The 19197-nt window shown below is 48.8% G+C and overlaps 2 protein-coding genes across 9 annotated transcripts in view; both read left to right on the top strand.

The window, feature by feature from the left end:
• The first annotated feature begins 6 nt into the window (after positions 1-6).
• Positions 7-6962, top strand: TTC36 (tetratricopeptide repeat domain 36). 2 transcript variants are annotated; one of them, XM_017883066.1, is made up of 4 exons: positions 7-2029; positions 3004-3189; positions 5277-5868; positions 6400-6962. In XM_017883066.1, exons 1-3 carry the CDS (start codon positions 1762-1764, stop codon positions 5537-5539), a joined length of 717 nt encoding a protein of 238 aa, XP_017738555.1. In that variant the 5' UTR covers positions 7-1761; the 3' UTR covers positions 5540-5868; positions 6400-6962. The 2 variants fall into 2 exon arrangements, with proteins under 2 accessions (XP_017738555.1, XP_017738554.1); XM_017883065.1 differs by having other exon boundaries at positions 6397-6955.
• Positions 5875-19197, top strand: part of TMEM25 (transmembrane protein 25) — a 17612-nt gene continuing 4289 nt past the window's right edge. Inside the window, exons 1-8 of one of the 7 annotated variants that reach the window (XM_017883061.1) lie at positions 5875-6493; positions 6770-7081; positions 7538-7828; positions 8041-8172; positions 8481-8511; positions 8653-8753; positions 8895-8981; positions 9134-10459. In XM_017883061.1, the coding sequence (XP_017738550.1) occupies positions 6118-6493; positions 6770-7081; positions 7538-7828; positions 8041-8172; positions 8481-8511; positions 8653-8753; positions 8895-8981; positions 9134-9207 (1404 nt within the window). In that variant the 5' untranslated portion in view covers positions 5875-6117 and the 3' untranslated portion in view covers positions 9208-10459. Of the gene's footprint in view, positions 6494-6748; positions 7082-7537; positions 7829-8040; positions 8173-8480; positions 8512-8652; positions 8754-8891; positions 8982-9133; positions 10460-19197 lie in introns of those variants that run through there. The other 6 variants (XM_017883060.1, XM_017883059.1, XM_017883058.1 and 3 more) reach the window with 6 other exon arrangements.

Below are 19197 nucleotides of genomic sequence, written 5' to 3'. Positions count from 1 at the left end.
AAAAAAAAAAAAAAAAAAAAAAAAAGGAAAAAAAAATACAACACACACACAAAAATTTTAAAAAAAAAATCTTCTAATGAATGTATCTTTCTAAAGGACTGACGTTCAATCAAATATCTGAAAATACTAAAGGTCAAAACCTTGTCAGATGTTAACTTTTAAGTTTGGTTTGGGTTTTTTTTTTAAATAGAAATCAAGTTGTTTTTGTTTTTAAGGAAAAGCGGGTCATTGCAAAGGGCTGGGTGTAATTTTATGTTTCATTTCCTTCATTTTAAAGCAATACAAGGTTATTGAGCAGATGGTTCTGTGCCGAATCATGAATGCTAGTCAAGTCACACACTCTGGAAACTTGCAACTTTTTGTTTGTTTTGGTTTTCAAATAAATATAAATATGATATATATAGGAACTAATATAGTAATGCACCATGTAACAAAGCCTAGTTCAGTCCATGGCTTTTAATTCTCTTAACACTATAGATAAGGATTGTGTTACAGTTGCTAGTAGCGGCAGGAAGATGTCAGGCTCACTTTCCTCTGATTCCCGAAATGGGGGGAACCTCTAACCATAAAGGAATGGTAGAATAGTCCATTCCTCGGATCAGAGAAAAATGCAGACATGGTGTCACCTGGATTTTTTTCTGCCCATGAATGTTGCCAGTCAGTACCTGTCCTCCTTGTTTCTCTATTTTTGGTTATGAATGTTGGGGTTACCACCTGCATTTAGGGGAAAATTGTGTTCTGTGCTTTCCTGGTATCTTGTTCCGAGGTACTCTAGTTCTGTCTTTCAACCAAGAAAATAGAATTGTGGTGTTTCTTTTATTGAACTTTTAACAGTCTCTTTAGTAAATACAGGTAGTTGAATAATTGTTTCAAGAGCTCAACAGATGACAAGCTTCTTTTCTAGAAATAAGACATTTTTTGACAACTTTATCATGTATAACAGATCTGTTTTTTTTTTTCCTTGTGTTCTTCCAAGCTTCTGGTTAGAGAAAAGAAAAAAAAAAAAAAAAAAAGGAAAATGTGTCTAAAGTCCATCAGTGTTAACTCCCTGTGACAGGGATGAAGGAAAATACTTTAATAGTTCAAAAAATAATAATGCTGAAAGCTCTCTACGAAAGACTGAATGTAAAAGTAAAAAGTGTACATAGTTGTAAAAAAAAGGAGTTTTTAAACATGTTTATTTTCTATGCACTTTTTTTTATTTAAGTGATAGTTTAATTAATAAACATGTCAAGTTTATTGCTGCACATGGTTAATTAAGCTTTCTTTTGGCTTTGGTTGGAGAGGGTGGAGGAAAGGGGGAGGGGCATGGCCTGTGACCTGGTCACAAAGTACCTTCCACAGTCCTTGACTTTAAGGTGGCATCACTAAATCATTCCCTGTCGCCCACCTTCAGGTCCGCTCCACACTGGCTCTCGACTGTATTTTCTTCCTTTATTCATCAGTGATGTATGTTCAGGACCTAATTAATTGTGGATATGAGGCAGGGTCAAGAGCACAAAGGAACAGGGCCTTTACCTTCTACATAGCTCCCCTGTTTTATCCAAGGAGGTCAAGTAGTGATTTTATCTATTTTCTCCTCAACTGTGAATATAATAAAGCATTTCAGGGAGAAGCTGGAGAGCACCTTCTCTTAGCTGCACTCCACCTTAAGGCTGAAGCTGGATTTGTTTACTGTTTCTCCTGGGGGCAGAGGCAGTTGAGAAGTAACCAAATAGTCTGCCAAGCCAGGGTCAACCCTCCAGGCCACAGGTTGAGCAAATGCTAACGGCCAAGGACAGGGAGACACTCCTCATGAAGGGGTGGTCCTCATCCTTTCAGATCAACTTCCTGCTGGAGGCTCCACTCTCACCACGTCCCTCCCTCTTCTCTCATCCGGAGTCACCTTTTGGGATTTTGGAGTTGGGCACCATGGGGACTCCAAATGATCGGGCAGTGCTGCAGGCCATCTTCAACCCTGACACCCCATTTGGAGACATTGTTGGACTGGACCTCGGAGAGGAAGCAGAAAAGGAAGAACAAAAAGAAGGTGGGCATTTGATCTGAAGTATAGCTCTGCACATAGGCTGGCCTGCTGGCCTCCCAAGGTGGCAGAGGTGGTGGTCTTATAAGGCCCCTTGTTCCATGATTATGATTGAGATTGGAATCAGAGAGGTTGGCTGCTCCTTAGTGCACTGATGGGGGTTTGGTAAGAGACGTCCTGCCAAGAGGAATAACCCGGGGTTTGTCTCTGAATCCATCAGCTCTTAGGCCTCTGAACTTACCACTTAATTAATTGTATGATCCAAACTTAATTGCCAGGTGATGTTAAACTCTCATATTTTTGTCATAACAGAGAATACTACCACCAGAACGGAAGATTGAAATAAGGCAGGGCATGGTTGCTCAGTTGAGTGGTTCCAATATAGCAAGCACAACTAGTATCCGTTAAACACTGTCACAAGCCAAGCTCCAAGCTAACTCTTCTGCAGTGAGTGTGTTCACTGGCTTTTCCATTAGTCCCTAATGAAGAAGTTTTTGATATCTTTTGTTTCTGAGGATTAAAGCCTACACCTTACTAACTCAGGCCGAAACGCTGAGGGATACATAAGAAGTGATGTTCATGATCTGGGAATGTCATGGTGGCCTTTGCATAAGAGGCAGTGTAGTAGAGTAAAATGCAGACAGGAGCCAGAATGACCTGGGTTCAAATCCAAGCTCTGCAATGTATGGCCTGTGTGACCTGGAGCAAGTGCTTTAACAGATTGAGGAGTTTGGGCTTCATTCTCTTGGCAATGGGGAACCAACCAAAGCCCCTTTCCAGGTCCCTTGGAACTCAGGCAATGCTAGCTCCCAGCTTTAGTGACCTCATCTCCCCCTACCTCAAACACTGCAGCTGACCCCTGCTGTGACCCATTCCCAGTCAGCTCTGTCTCAGATCTCAGAATTCCAAAGCCTGAGGTGGCTTTTTCTTCTTGCTACCAACTGCACACCTGGCCCCTCCTGGCTCCTTCCCTGGCCCAGATGTTTTCCCTCAAGCACAGCTGGAACAGTCCAAGGCCCTCGAGCTGCAGGGGGTGATGGCAGCAGAGGCTGGGGACCTCAGCACAGCCCTGGAGAGGTTTGGCCAAGCCATCTGCCTGCTGCCTGAGAGGGCTTCAGCCTACAACAACCGTGCCCAGGCCCGGCGACTCCAGGGAGACGTGGCAGGTAAGGGGAGATGCCCTGTATCCTCAGCAAAAGGGCCCACGGGAGGGCACAGACCGGAAATGAAGTGGCTGTGGGGCTGGGGTGGCCTTGCTAAACCCCTCTGGAGCCTGTCTTCTTACCTATAAGGTAGGAGATGTATCAAGGGCCCTGCTAATATCATGGGGCTAATATGAAATTCAGAAGAGACTGCATTCCATTAAGGAACAGTTAATGAGAACCTACTATGTGGCAGTAGGCTGGTGCTGAGGACACTGAGATAAAGGGTATATGGATCGCCAACATTTATACAGCAGTCACTATGTACCAGGCATTAATCACTTTACATATAAACTAGTAAATCAATCCTCACAACAACCCTAAAAAGTAGGTACCATTGTCACCCCCAGTTTATAGATAAACCATTCAGTTTATAGATGAAGAAACTGAAGCATGGAGAGGCTAAGTAACTTGCCCACTATCATACAGTCAGGTAGCAGCAGAGCTGAGATGTGAACCAGGTGGTAGGGCTCCAGAGTGTGTGCTCTTAATCCCCACATGATGCTGCTCCTCAGAACGCTCCCACTCCAGGGGGCAGAACAGACACATAATTCTGAGACCAGCAAAACAAGTTTGAGAGGGGTCAGCGTGGGACCTGTTCCTGAAGGGTGAGTTTTAAAGCATGAGTAGGAGTTAGTTGGTGAGTGGAGAAGGTACAGTCTGTAGAAGTCCAAAAAGCAGGCACAAGTACAGAGAGCTTCAGGTCTTCAGGCTGGGTGGAGCAGGGAGTGAAGGAGGGACGGAGAGCTGAGCCTAGAGCCGTGGGCAAGGGCCTGATGAACAGCTTGGGAGTATTAGGCTGAGACTGCACTGTCTTGAAAACATGGGGGATCACTCAAGGATTTTAACAGGAGAGTGACTGGATCAAACTCCTGCTGCATTCAGGTTATTCTAATTAAGTGGAGACAATGGGACCACACTGGGGACCAAAGATGAGGCTAATGTGAAGGTGTAAACCACGGAAACCTAGTACTACTTGACTGTTAGGAGCAGTGGTGACGCAGGTGCTCCCAGAACCAGCAATGCCAGGCTAGGGAGTTTTGAGCCCACTCCAAGAACAATGGGAACCTCCCAAGAGCCCCTTTCCAGGCTTATCTGCCCCAGATCGCTGGAGACAGCCTGCAGACGAAAACCCCAGAGAGATGCAGAGGTGCTTCCAACTAGAGATTCCTCCAGACCAGCTCCTCTGAGGGAAACCAAGGAGTACTGCAATCTGAGCGCTTCTCCGGAGGCTCAGGCTCTTTAGGAGACTAGAGAACATGAGTGAATTGAAGCAGAGCCCGAAAGAAGCCAGCCCGATGGACTTAAGAAGGTGGCTGGCTGCCTGAGGTTCTGAGTTCAGAGTTCTGAGGCCCAACCCAAGTATTTTATGAGAATAATAAAACTAAAAACGATGCAGGCCAGCTCTGGCTCCAGGACCAAGGAAATTACATACATGGAGATAACCAAAGAATAACGAAAGGCAATCAGTCCAGGATATAGGGGAGAGAGAATGTGTTCTAAAGCAAGCAATGGAAAAGAGAAAAGGGCCCTCAAAAGGAAAACAGTGAGAAACTGTCTTGATTGTACTTGTAAGAAATGATTATGCAGTTAATATTATTTTTTTGAACCCTGACATTCAGAGTCAGTCACCTGGCACATAGTGGATGCTTAATAACAGGTGTGGAATAAATTGGCTGCTACTTGCCCGGGCAGTGGGCCAGACTCATAAACATAGTGACCATTCAGAATCCTGCAACGTTCATGTTTTCGTATATTAGAGGTGGAAAAAAATAGGAACAAGGCGAGACCTGGACTTCAGTCCCAGCTCTGCCACTAAGTGGCTTGGCTGTACAGCCCTGGGCAAGTCCTCTCAACTCTCCCACAGTCTTCGTCTGTGTAATGGGGATAACGATCCGTACCTCTAGCAGGTGCGAGGCGGGTTGTAAATGGCCACGCCCGGGAGCCGCAAGGACCACGGTGATCAGCGCGGCAGCAGATGGGCTGGGGCTCCGGCAAGGCCGCCCCGGCGGCCGTTGACCCCCGCCCCGCCCGTCTCGTCGGTCCCGCAGGCGCCCTGGAGGACCTGGAACGCGCAGTGGAGCTGAGCGGCGGCCGGGGCCGCGCCGCCCGCCAGAGCTTTGTGCAGCGCGGCCTCCTGGCGCGGCTGCAGGGCCGAGACGACGACGCCCGCAGGGACTTCGAGAGGGCGGCACGGCTGGGCAGCCCCTTCGCGCGGCGCCAGCTGGTGCTGCTCAACCCCTACGCCGCGCTGTGCAACCGCATGCTGGCCGACATGATGGGGCAGCTGCGCCGCCCCCGCGACAGCCGCTGAGCGCGGCTGGCCCGCGCGTCCGTAGGCGAGGGGACGGGAGGGGGCCCTGAACCAATAAAGCCGTCGGGCCTAACCGACCCCGCCTGGTCCTGCGTCCTGCCCGCGCCCGGAGGGAAGGGCATGCGGGGGCACTCTGTGCGGGGGTCTCTCGGCGCGGGCTAGGGACCAGCCAGGCGGGTGGTGAGCCGCGACCGCCCACCTGCCAGGGGAGGGCCCGTGGGGCCCAGGCATCGATTGGCCCTGCCTGACGCAGCCCCCGCCCTTGCAGCGGACTGCGGTGCTCATCAGACCTGAGCAGTTGCTCCGGCAGCGCTCGGGGAAGGAGCCAGGTGAGCCGCCCCGGCGGCGGGGGGCGGGGGCAGGATGCTCGGCGACCCCACCCTCCGACCCCTCCTCTTCCGCCCACATCCACCGGAGCCACCAACACCAGGAAAGGGGGCGTAGGGCGAGGGATGGGAGAGGGAACAGGGCAGGAGAGAGTATGGGATCGGGAGAAAGGCGATTCCTTTGGGGGAGGGGCGCGTGGAGACCGAGTATGAGTGTGTGTGAGTGCGTGTGTGCAAGGTGTGGTTGCACGGATGCTGGTTGCTTCTGCGTATCTGCGGGCGTGTGTCTGTTTGTATTGTAGCCTGGAGTCAGTGCTCGGTTCTGCACCTGCAGGATGTCCAGGTGTCTGCTGGGTGGGTCTGTACCTTTGGGCTTTGCCGTTCGTGTCCGTGCCTTCGCCACTGGGGGCTGGTCTGCATTTGTGTCTCCGTACATGGTTCTTTTTGTTTCTGGAGAGTAAATTCCTGGAGCAATTGCTAGACCTGCCTGCTGTCACCTGGCTGACACGGAGGCCCGCCCCCTTCTCTCAGCAGCCTGGGGCCCAGGCCCGGGCCACCATGGCGCTACCTCCAGGCCCAGCCACCCTCCGGCGCACACTGCTGCTCCTGCCAGCCCTTCTGAGCTCAGGTACACCCCTGTTCAGTCGTTGACCAAGTCCTTCTGGGACCAAAGCCCCCTCACTCCTCTGTCTGCTCTTCTGTTTAGGTACCTACTCCAGGCCCCAAACCCTGGAGTCCCTGTTCCCTTCACCCACCTACCTAGGTCCAACCAGCCAGTCCCTGGTGAGAGGACTCAGGCGCCCTTTCCCTTGGCCTGGTGCTCCTCTCACTGGGGCAATTCCTGGTCACAGCACAGTACCAACCCTGCCTGACCCCTTCCCAGAGGCCCCCTGCTGTGTTCCAGGTTGGGGGGAGTTGGAGCCACAAATAGATGGTCAGACCTGGGCTGAGCGGGCACTTCGGGAGAATGAACGCCACGCCTTCACCTGCCGGGTGGCAGGGGGGCCTGGCACCCCCAGATTGGCCTGGTATCTGGATGGACAACTGCAGGAGGCCAGCACCTCAAGACTGCTGAGCGTGGGAGGGGAGGCCTTCTCTGGAGGCACCAGCACCTTCACTGTCACTGCCCACCGGGCCCAGCATGAGCTCAACTGCTCCCTGCAGGACCCCAGCAGTGGCCGATCAGCCAACGCCTCTGTCATCCTCAATGTGCAATGTGAGTGACCCTGAGGTGGGCAGGGAGAGAGGTTCTCTGCCCAGGGTCCCCTAGCACCCACCAGGCAGGTGGTCCGCAGGACATTTAGCAGACACTTAAGCACTTTGCAAATATGAACTCATTTTATCCTCTGAATAATCCCATGAGGTCATTACTATTTTTGTCACCATTTTACAAATAAGAAAACCGAGGCAGAAAGAGGTTAAGCAATCCGCCCAGGGTGATGATCCCGCTGGTAAGAAGCAGAGCCAGGATTCACATCTGGGCATTTGGCTCTAGTATTTACACTCATAATCACTACGAAATGCTGCCTGTCTGGCAGACCCAGCCATCCTGTTCCTCAGCATCCCCTCTGAGGAGAGGCCCAGGCCCCTGGCTCCCATCTGGGTTTGGGAAGAAAGGGCCAGAAGTATAAGGGGCTGTGGTGACAGCATATTGGCCTCTGCTTTGCACCAGTCAAGCCAGAGATTGCCCAAGTCGGCGCCAAGTACCAGGAAGCTCAGGGCCGAGGCCTCCTGGTTGTCCTGTTTGCCCTGGTGCGTGCCAACCCGCCTGCCAATGTCACCTGGATCGACCAGGATGGGCCAGTGACTGTCAACACCTCTGACTTCCTGGTGCTGGATGCGCAGAACTACCCCTGGCTCACCAACCATACGGTACAGCTGCAGCTCCGCAGCCTGGCACACAACCTCTCGGTGGTGGCCACCAATGATGTGGGTGTCACCAGTGCCTCACTTCCAGCCCCAGGTGAGCATGGCCAGCAACTGGCCCAGCAAAGCCTCAGGTGGGTGCAGGAGTCCACATCCCCATACAGAAATGGGAGTACTTGTTTCCCTGTGAGTTGGTCTTGTGGATGAACTGTTCCCAGCCACCCTGGGCAAGGAGGGCAGAGTAGTACCTATGGCGTGTTGGGGTTGGGGCACTGCCCACTTGGGACCTAACCAGAGGACATCCTCCAGGGCTTCTGGCTACCCGGGTGGAAGTACCACTGCTGGGCATTGTTGTGGCTGCTGGGCTTGCCCTGGGCACCCTCGTGGGGTTCAGCACCTTGGTGGCCTGCCTGGTCTGTAGGAAAGAGAAGAAAACCAAAGGTAGGCCAGGGACACTGGGGGCAGTGGGGATGAGGTCAGGCTGAGCAGCAGCCAGGACAGCAAGTGCAGCTGGGCAGAACCAGTCGTCTCTGACGGTGGCAGAGCACTTCCAGGGTGTGGCCATGGGTAGGGTGACATGCATCCCAGGTAGCAGGGTCAGGCACTGGGAACCCAGTCTCTGGCCCCAGGGCCAAGCCTGGGCATTTGAGAGACCCCTTGCCTGAGGGTCCTGGCTCTGAAAGGGTAGGAGGAGAGCCCAGCGTGGGAGGGCACATTGAGAATTAGGGACATGGTTTCATTCTCCACAGGCCCCTCCCGGCGCCCATCTCTGATATCAAGGTAATTCTTCCTGGGGCTGGGTGGACAAGCCTCACCGAAATGCAGGATGGGGACAGGAGGGAGCCTGCGGTTTCTGGTAGAGGCAGCCATGAGTGCCTGTGCTGGGACACATATCCATCCCGACCTTTACCCTCCCTGTAGTGACTCCAACAACCTAAAACTCAACAACGTGCGCCTGCCACGAGAGAACATGTCCCTCCCGTCCAACCTTCAGCTCAATGACCTCACTCCAGATTCCAGAGGTATATATAGGGCCCTGCTCTTTGCCTCTGCTTCATCTCCAGAAGTGCTTCTGAGAAAAAGAGAGCTTGGTGCTTGGGAGGGGCGAGGCCCCATCAGGCACACTCCTGTTCCTGAACACTGCCCTCTTTGTCCACCAGCAGTGAAACCAGCAGACCAGCAGATGGCTCAGAACAACAGCCGGCCAGAGCTTCTGGACCCGGAGCCCGGCGGCCTCCTCACCAGCCGAGGTACTGGGGAAGGGGCCTGCCACCCTCCTCCTCTGCCCCCCAGCCCTGTGCTTATGCCAAAGGCCTCCAAGTGCCCAGGAGGCAGAGAGGGCTCTCCCAAGTTCCAAGGAACAAGCATTACTGAGTCCCTGCGGGCTTCTTTGATCCTGCAGGTTTCATCCGCCTCCCAATGCTGGGCTATATCTATCGAGTGTCCAGCGTGAGCAGTGATGAGATCTGGCTTTGAGCCGAGGGCGAGACAAGAGTATTCTCTTGGCCTCTGGGCACCCTCCCATTCCTCCAAGGCATCCTCTGCCTAGCTGTGTCACCAACGTGAAGAGGTCATGCCACTGCCACTTTTGCTTGCCCTCCTAGCTGGGGTGCCCTCTATGTCATGCATGTGATGCATTTCACTGGGCTGTAACCCACAGGGGCACAGGTATCTTTGGCAAGGCTACCAATTGGACCTAAGCCCCTCATGCTGACTCAGGGCGGGCCCTGCATGTGATGACTGGGCCCTTCCAGAGGGAGCTTTTTGGCCAGGGTGTTCAGATGTCATCCAGCATCCAAGTGTGTCATGCCCTGCTGTATGCCCACCCCAGTACTCCACAGCACCTTGTACAGTAGGCATGGGGGCATGCCTTTGTGGGGGACAGGGAGGGCCCTGCATGGATTTTCCTCCCTCCTATGCTATGTATCCTTGTTCCCTCAGGTAAAACTGAGGACCCTGCTAGCTATGTAGAACCAAATTGCCCTTTGTACAGGAACCAACCCCTGGCCCAGGGGCACTGGCGAAGCACAAGTCTTTTTTGCTGCACAGCTCTCTGTTCTTCTCTGCCCCTTCCGGAAATTCCCCACCTCCTCTAGAGAATTCTAGGTTACATGCTGGACCTTCTCTACCACTTCGCTGGGCACTAGACTTTTCTATTGGCCTGTGGCACCGCTCAGTATTAGCACAAGTCAGGGAGGAAGAGGCAAGCGATGAGTCTAGTAGCACCCAGGACGGCTTGTAGCTATGCATCATTGTATTACGGTGTTAGCACTTTAAGCACATCCCCTAGGGGAGGGGGTGAGTGAGGGGCCCAGAGCCCTCTTTGTGGCTTCCCCACGTTTGGCCTTCTGTGATTCACTGTGAGTGTCCTGAGCTCTCGGGATTGATGGTTTTCCTCTCAGCATGTCTCCTCCACCATGGGACCCCAGCCCTGACCAACCCCTGGTTGCCCCATCAGCAGGAAGGTGCCCTTCCTGGAGGATGGTCGCCACAGGCACATAGTTCAACAGTGTGGAAGCTTTAGGGGGACATGGAGAAAGGAGGAGACCACATACCCCAAAACAACCTAAGAATGCTTTAAAAGGCGACATGTAAATGATTGGAAATTAATATAGTACAGAATATATTTTTCCCTTGTTGAGATCTTCTTTTGTAATGTTTTTCATGTTACTGCCTAGGACAGTGCTGAGCACACAGTAAGTTTAATAAACTTGACTGAATTAATTTACATATCTCTGCTTCATTTCTTCTATTAATATATTTTCATTTCTGTTTTATTTTGTTTTGTTTGAGATGGAGCCTCACTCTGTCGCCCAGGCTGGAGTGCCGGGGTGCGATCTTGGCTCACAGCAACCTCCGCCTTCCAGATTCAAATGATTCTCCTGCCTCAGCCTCCCAAGTAGCTGGGACTATAGGCGCCTACCACCATGCCCAGCTAATTTTTATATTTTTAGTAGAGATGGGGTTTCACCATGTTGGCCAGACTGGTCTCGAACTCCCGACCTCACGTGATCTGCCCACCTTGGCCTCCCAAAGTGCTGGGAGTACAAGTGTGAGCCAGCGCACCCAGCCTTCTTCTAATATGTTTTCTTTTTTTTTGAGACGGAGTCTCGCTCTGTCACCCAAGCTGGAGTGCACTGGCCAGATCTCAGCTCACTGCAAGCTCCGCCTCCTGGGTTCACGCCATTCTCCTGCCTCAGCCTCCCGAGTAGCTGGGACTACAGGTGCCCGCCACCTCACCCGGCTAGTTTTTTTTTTTTTGTATTTTTTAGTAGAGACGGGGTTTCACTGTGTTAGCCAGGATGGTCTCGATCTCCTGACCTTGTGATCCGCCTGCCTCGGCCTCCCAAAGTGCTGGGATTACAGGCTTGAGCCACCGCCCCCGGCCCTAATATGTTTTTTAAATGAAGTTTTCCAATCTCACAGTGGAAAAAAATATGGCAAGCACCTGTATATCCACCACTCAGCTCTGACATTACCAAATTTGCTTCAGAAAAATAAATAATATTTCTTTAATTACACTGTTCCCAGCGGCAGGATTGGCATCCTCTATTTCAGGAGTGCTGCGTGGGGGGCTCTTGGCTATAACCAGCATCTCATTCTCACTTGGTCCATATCACTGAGCTGCTTCTTCCCACCTCAGGACTGGCTAAAGTATGCTGAGCCCCTTCGTCCTGCCCATGGGAACAGAAGGCTCAGACTGGGCTGTGATTTTTTTTGGTACGAAGTTATGAGGTTCATTGAAATTTTGTTACGCCGGGGCGCGGTGGCTCAAGCCTGTAATCCCAGCGCTTTGGGAGGCCGAGACGGGCGGATCCCGAGGTCAGAAGATCGAGACCCATCCTGGCTAACAGGTGAAACCCCGTCTCTACTAAAAAATACAAAAAACTAGCCGGGTGAGGTGGCGGCGCTGTAGTCCCAGTATCGGAGCTGAGGCAGGAGAATGGCGTAAACACGGGAGGCGGAGCTTGCAGTGAAGCTGAGATCCGGCACTGCACTCCAGCCCGGGCGAGGCAGAGCGAGACTCGTCTCAAAAAAAAAAAAAAAAAAAAAAAAAAAAAAAAAAAAAAGAATTTTGTTACATACATATGTATGTATGTATGTGTATATACAGAGAGAGAGCTCGAGAGAGCACGCGTGTGTGTGTCTAGCTCTGTCACTCAGGCTGGAGTGCAGTGGTGCAGTCATAGCTCACTGCAGCCTTGAACTCCTGTGTTTAAGGGATCCTCCCACCTCAGCCTCATGAGTAGTTGGAACTGCAGGTATGTGCCATTGTGCTCAGCTAATTAAAAAAGATCTGGGGGGACTGGACACGGTGCCTTACGCCTGTAATCCTAGCACTTTGGGAGGCCGAGGCAGGTGGATTGCCTGAGCGCAGGAGTTAGAGACCAGCCTGGGGAACATGGTGAAACTCCATCTCTACTAAAATACAAAAAAATTAGCCGGGCATGGCGGCATGCGCCTGTGGTCCCAGCTACTCAGGAGGCTAAGGCAGGAGAATTGCTGGAACCCAGGAGGCAGAGATAGCAATGAGCCGAGATCACGCCAATGCACTACAGCCTGGGTGACAGAGCAAGACTCCGTCCTTAAAAAAAAGAAAAAAATGTGTAGAGACAGGGTCTCACTCTATTGCCCAGGCTGGTGTGACATGTGTATAATATGTAGTGATCAGGTTAGGATATTCAAGGTGTCCATTACCCAAGTACAATACACTTTTGTTAACTATACTCACCTCCCTCTGCTATCAAGCATTGATTTTATTCCTTCTAACTATATGTTTGTACCTTTGAACTCACTTCTTTTCTTTATCCCACATTTTCTTTACCCATTCATCAACTGATGGTCACTTAGGTTGATTCTGCATATTTGCTATTGTGAATTGTGCAGCAATACACATGCAAGTGCAGGTGTCTCTTTGATATTTTGATTTCCTTTTTGGAGATACCCGGAAGCAGGATTGCTGGATTGAATGGTAATTCTATTTTCAGTTTTTTGAGAAATCACAGGCTGGGTGTGGTGACTCATACCTGTAATCCTAGCACTTTGGGAGGCCGAGGCAGGTGGATCGCTTGAACCCAGGAGTTCAAGACCAGCCTGGGCAACATGGTGAGACTCCCATCTCTACAAAAACACAAAAATTAGCCAGGTGTGGTGGCGTGTACCTGTAGTGCCAGCTACTTGGGAGGCTGAGGCAAGAGGATCACTTGAGCCCAGGAGGCGGAGGCTGCAGTGACTGAGATCACCCCACTGCACTCCAGCCTGGGCCACAGAGTGAGACCCTGTCTCCAAAGAAGAGAAAGAATCCCCATACGGTTTTCCATAGTGGTTGTACTAGTTTACATTCCCACCAATATAAGAGTTCCCTTTTCTCCTCATCCTCATCAATATCTGTAATTATTTGTCTTGTTTTTTTGAGACAGAGTCTCTGTCACTCAGGCTGGAGTGCAGGGGTGCGATCTCAGCTCACTGCAACCTCCACCTCCCAGGTTCAAGCAATTCTTCTGCCTCAGCCTCCCCAGTAGCTGGGACTACAGGCATGTACCACCACGCCTGGCTAATTTTTGTATTTTTAGTAGAGACGGGGTTTCACCATATTGGCCAGGCTGGTCTTGAACTCCTGACCTCATGATCTGCCCACCTCGGCCTCTCAAAGTGCTGGGATTACAGGCGTGAGCCACCATGCCCAGCTTTGTCTTCTTAATCATAGCCATTCTGATTGGGGTCAACTCATTGTGGTTTTGATTTGCATTTCTCTGATGATTAGTGATGTTGAGCATTTTCTCATACACCTGTTAGCCATTTGTATGTCTTCTTTTGAGAAATGTTGGCCAGCCGTAGTGGTTCACGCCTGTAATCCCAGCACTTTGGGAGGCTGAGGCGGGTGGATCACGAGAACCTGGGAGGTGGAGGTTGCAGTGAGCCGAGGTTGCACCATTGCATTCCAACCTGGGCGACAAGAGCAAAATTCTGTCTCAAAAAAAAAAAAAAAGGCATCCATATTGTTGCACGTGTCAGAATGTTGTTCATTTTTAAGGCTGAATAGCATTCCATTACTTACATATACACATTTTGTTTATCTATTTATCTTTCAATGGACATTTGGGTTGTTTCCACCTTTCGACTATTGTAAAAAAGATTACAGGTGTGTACCGCCTTGGCCGCCCAAAGTGCTGGGATTACAGACCTGAGCCACCATGCCCAGCCGGAAAGACTTTTTATTATGGCTTCCATGTTGTTCCTTGTTATTGGCCTGTTCAGGTTTTGGATTTCTTTATGGTTAAATCTTGGTAGGGTGTATGTGTCTAGGAATTTATCCATTTCTTCTAGATTTTCCAATTTCTTGGCATATAATTGCTCATAGTAGCCACTAAAGGTCCTTTGAATTTCTGAAGTATTGTAATGTCATGTCTCCTTTTTCTTTTCTTTTTGAGACGGAGTTTTGTTCTTGTTGCCCAGGCTGGAGTGCAGTGGCAACCTCTGCCTCCTGAGTTCACAGGATTCTCCTGCCTCAGCCTTCCGAGTAGCTGGGATTACAGGTGCGCACCAGCACGCCTGACTAATTTTTGTATTTTTAGTAGAGACGGGGTTTCACCATGTTAGCCAGGATGGTCTCGATCTCCTGACCTCGTGATCTGCCTGCCTCGGCCTCCCAAAGTGCTGGGATTACAGGCGTGAGCCACCGCGCCTGGCAAGAAATTTTTCAATTTCCTTCTTAATTTCTTCATTCACCCACTGGTCATTTAGGAACATATTTTTAAATTTCCATGTATTTGTATAGTTTCCAAAATTCTTGTTATTTATTTCTGGTTTTATTCCATTGTGGTTACAGAAAATGCTTGATATTACTTCAATTTTTGACTTCAAGTTTTAGGACTTTTGTGACCTAACATATGGTATACCCTTAAGAATATTCACATGCTGAAGAGAAGAATGTGTATTCTGCAGTTGCTGGGTGAAGTGTTCTCTAAATATATATTAGGTCCATTTGGTTAACAGGGCAAATTAAGTCTGGTGTTTCTTTGTTTATTTTCTGTCTGGAAGATTTGTCTCTGCTGAAAGTGGGGTGTTGAAGTCTTCAGCTATTATTGCATTGGAGTCTATCTCTTTCTTTAGCTCTAATAATATTTGCTTTCTATATCTGGGTGCTCCAGTGTTAGGTACATATATATTTACAATTGTTATACCCTGTTGCCAAATTGATCCCTTTATTATGATATAGTAACCTTTCTTGTCTCTTCTTGTAGTTTTTGTCTGTAATCTATTTTTTCTTAAAGAGGTATAACTACTGCACTTGTTTTGGTTTCCATTGGCATGGAATATCTTTTTCCATCCCTTTATGTCTATGTGTCTTTTTAGGTGAAGTGTGTTTCCTGTAGGCAACAGATCATTGGGTCTTGTATTTTTTTATGCATTCAACCACTCTGTGTCTTTTGATTGGAGAGTTGAGTCCATTTACATTCAATGTTACTATTGATCAGTAAAGACTTACTGCTGCCATTTTGTTATTTGTTTTCTGGCCTTCTCTTCCTTCTTTCCTTCCTTCCTGGCTTTCTTTTAGTGAAGGTAACTTTCTCTGATATGATTTAGTTTCTCACTTTTTATTTTTTGTTTCCATTGTGTGTTTGTTGATTTGAGGTTACCATGAGGCTTGCAAATACTATCTTGTTTTGTTTTGTTTGTTTTTTTGAGATGGAGTCTCGCTCTGTCACCCAGGCTGGAGTGTGGTGGTGCAATCTCGGCTCACTGCAACCTCTGCTTCACAGGTTCAAGTGATTCTCCTGCCTCAGCCTCCTGAGTAGCTGGGACTACAGGCGCATACCACCACACCTGGCTAATTTTGTGTTTTTAGTAGAGACAGGATTTCACCATGTTGGCCAAGCTGGTCTCAAACTCCTGACCTTAAGTGATCTGCCTGCCTTGGCCTCCCAAAGTGCTGGGATTACAAGCGTGAGCCACCACGCCTGGCCGCAAATAGTATCTTATAATTCATTATTTTAATCTGAGAACAACAACACTGTTTGCATAAGCAAAAAAGCAAAAGAAAACTAATAAAACTCTACACCTTAAGTTTGTATCCCTGCTTTTACTTTTGTTGGTTCTATTTATATCTTGTGCTATATCTTGAAAAGTTGTTGTAGTTACTATTTTTCATTGGTTCATCTTTTTGTCTTTCTACTTCAGATACAAGTAGTTTATACACTATAGTTACGAGGTTATAATATTCTGGTTTTTTTCTGTGTACTTACTATTAACAGTAAATTATGTACCTTCAGATGATTTCTTATTGCTCATTAATGTCCTTTTCTTATGTCCAGTAAATTTTGTACCTTCAGATGATTTCTTATTGCTCATTAATGTCCTTTAGCATTTCTTGTAGGACAGGTCTGGTGTTGGTGACATCCTTCACCTTTGTCTGGAAAAGTCTTTATTTCTCCTTCATGTCTGACGGATATTTTCACCAGATATGCTACTCTAGGGTAAAAGTTTTTTTCCTTCAGCACTTTAAATATGTCAAGCCATTCTCTCCTGGCTTGTAAGGCTACCACTGAGAGGTCTGCTGCTAGATGTATTGGACTTCTTTGTATGTTTCATTTCTCTTGCTGCTTTTAGGATCCTTTCCTTATCCTTGACCTTTAGGTGCTTGATTATTAAATGCCTTGAGGTAGTCTTTGGGTTAAATCTGCTTGGTGTTCTTTAACCTTCTTGTACTTGGATATTGATACCTTTCTCTAGGCTTGGGAAATTATCTGTTATCCCTTTGAATAAACTTTCTACTCCATTTTTTTTCTCTACCACCTCTTTAAGGCCAGTAACTCTTAGACTTGCGCTTTTGAGGCAATTTTCTAGATCTTGTAGGCATGCCTCATTCTTTTTTATTCTATTTTCTTTCATCTCCTCTGACTGTTTTGTTTTGTTTTTTGAGACAGAGTCTCACTCTGTCGCCCAGGCTGGTGTGCAATGGTACGATCTCAGCTCACTACAACCTCCACTTCCTGGGATCTAACAATTCTCCTGCCTCAACCTCCCAAGTAGCTGGGACTACAGGTGCCCGCCACCATGCTCAGCTAATTTTGTATTTTAGTAGAGATGGGGTTTCACCATGTTGGCCAGGCTGGTCTCAAACTCCTGAACTCAAGTGATCCACTTGCCTTGGCCTCCTAAAGTGCTGGGATTACAGGCGTGAGCCACCATGCCCAGCCCAGACTGTGCATTTTCAAATAGCCTGTCTTCAGTTCACTAATTCTTCTGCTTGATCAATTCTGCTATTAAAAGACTCTTATGCATGGGCCACATATGGTAGCTCATGTCTGTAATTCCAACACTTTAGGAGGCCAAGGCAGGTGGACCACTTGAGGCCAGGAGTTCCAGACCGGCTTGGCAAACATGGCAAAACGGTCTCTACTAAAAACACAGAAAATTAGCCAAGTGTGGTGGCACATGCCTGTACTCCCAGCTACCTGGGACGCTGAGGCACGAGAATTGCTTGAACACAGGAGGTGGAGGTTGCAGTGAGCCGTGGGATCACACCATTGCACTCCAACCTGGGCAACAGAGTGAGACCCTGTCTCAAAAAAAAAACTCTGATGTGTTCTTCAATATGCCCATTGCATTTTTCAACTCTAGAATTTCTGCTTGATTCTTTTAATTTATTTCAATCTCTTGGTTAAATTTATCTGATAGAATTCTGGATTCCTTCTTTGTGTTATCTTGATTTGAGTTTCCTCAAAACAGCTATTTTGACTTCTCTGTCTGAAAGGTCGCATACCTCTCTCTCTCCAAGATTGGTCTCTGGTGCCTTATTTAGGTTTGTTTGGTGACGTCATGTCTTCCTGAATGGTGTTGATGCTTGTAGATATTCGTCAGTGTCGGCATTCAAGAGGCAGGTATTTATCGTAGTCTTCACAGTCTAGGCTTATTTGTACCCATCCTTCTTGGAAAGGCTTTCCAGGTACTCAAAAGGACTTTGATGTTGTGATCTAAGCAGCCTCTGCATTAGGGATCACCCCAAGCTCAATAACACTCTGGTTATTGCAGACTCATAGAGGTACTGCCTTGGTGGTGGTGGATAAAATCCAGAATTATCTGTATTACCAGTCAGAGGCTCTTGTTCTCTTCTCTTACTTTCTCCCAAACAAATGGAGTCTCTCTGTGTGGTGGGCCACCTGGAGCCAGGGGTGGGGTGACATAAGAACCCCTGTGGCCACCGCCACTGGGACTTCACTGGGTGAGACCTGAAGCCAGCACAGCACTGAGTCTCGCCTAAGGCCCTTGTATCCACTATGTGACTACCGCCTATGTTCACTCAAGGGCCTGGGGGCCATACAGTCAGCAGATGGCGAAGGCAGACAGGCCTGTGACCTTCCCTTTAGGGTGGCAAGTTCCCCATGGCCCCAGTGGGTCCAGAAATGCCATCCAAATGCCAGGGACTGGCATCAAAAACCTCTACCTGTTCTATTGTTCTGCTGCTGAGCTGGCTTTCAAACCACGAGACTCTGCTTTAATCTTTATTTCCTTTCTTCTGTTAGCTTTGGGTTTCTTTTTTTCTTTTTTTTTTTTTTCCCCTTCAGTTTTACTCTTCTTTTCCTAGTTCCTTAATTTGTAGATTATTTGAAATTTTTTTTTTTTTTTTTTTTTTTTTTGAGACAGAGTCTCACTCTGTTACCAGGCTGGAGTACAGTACACAATCTCAGCTCACTACAACCTCCGCTTCCCGGGTTCAAGCAATTCTCCTGCCTCAGCCTCCCGAGTAGCTGGGACTACCAGCATGTGCCACCACGCCCAGCTAATTTTTGTATTTTTAGTAGAGACAGGGTTTCACCATGTTGGCCAGGATAGTCTCGATCTCTTGACCTTGTGATCCACCGCCTTGGCCTCCCAAAGTACTGGGATTACAGGCGTGAGCCACCGCGCCCGGCGAGATCGTTCTTAATATAAACATTTACACATAGATTTCCCTCTTGGCACTGCTTTAGCTGCACCCCGTTAGCTTTGGTATGTTGTGCTTTCATTTTTTGTTTCTATTTTTTTTTTTTTTTAGACGGAGTCTTACTCTGTCACTCAGGCTAGAGTGCAGTGGCATGATCTTAGCTCACTGCAACCTCTGCCTCCCTGGTTGAAGTGATTCTCCTGCCTCAGCCTCCTGAGTAGCTGGGATTACAGGCGCCCATTACCATACCTGGCTAATTTTTATATTTTTAGTAGAGACAGGGTTTCACCATGTTGGCCAGGCTGGTCTCCAACTCCTTATCTCAAGTGATCTGCCCACCTTGGCCTCCCAAAGAGCTGGGATTACAGACGTGAGCCACCACGCCCAGCTTATTTGTTTCTAATTTTCTAATTTCTCTTGTGACTTCTTCTTTGACCTATTGGTTAAGAGTGAGGCCGGGCGCGGTGGCTCAAGCCTGTAATCCCAGCACTTTGGGAGGCCGAGACGGGCGGATCACAAGGTCAGGAGATCGAGACCAT

This window comes from Rhinopithecus bieti, unplaced genomic scaffold, assembly GCF_001698545.2.
Source record: "Rhinopithecus bieti isolate Rb0 unplaced genomic scaffold, ASM169854v2 scaffold_11964, whole genome shotgun sequence".
NCBI classification, from domain to species: Eukaryota; Metazoa; Chordata; class Mammalia; order Primates; family Cercopithecidae; genus Rhinopithecus; species Rhinopithecus bieti.
Note: the sequence above shows the minus strand (reverse complement) of the source record. Positions and strands in the feature narration are given on the sequence as shown.

Excerpts from the sequence above, each read along its gene's own strand:
- TTC36 (XM_017883066.1), top strand. The coding sequence starts at position 1,762 with ATGCTAACGGCCAAGGACAGGGAGACACTCCTCATGAAGGGGTGGTCC. Across the intron at positions 2,030-3,003 it reads AAAGGAAGAACAAAAAGAAG|ATGTTTTCCCTCAAGCACAG; the intron begins GTGGGCATTTGA and ends TCCCTGGCCCAG. Across the intron at positions 3,190-5,276 it reads ACTCCAGGGAGACGTGGCAG|GCGCCCTGGAGGACCTGGAA; the intron begins GTAAGGGGAGAT and ends TCGGTCCCGCAG.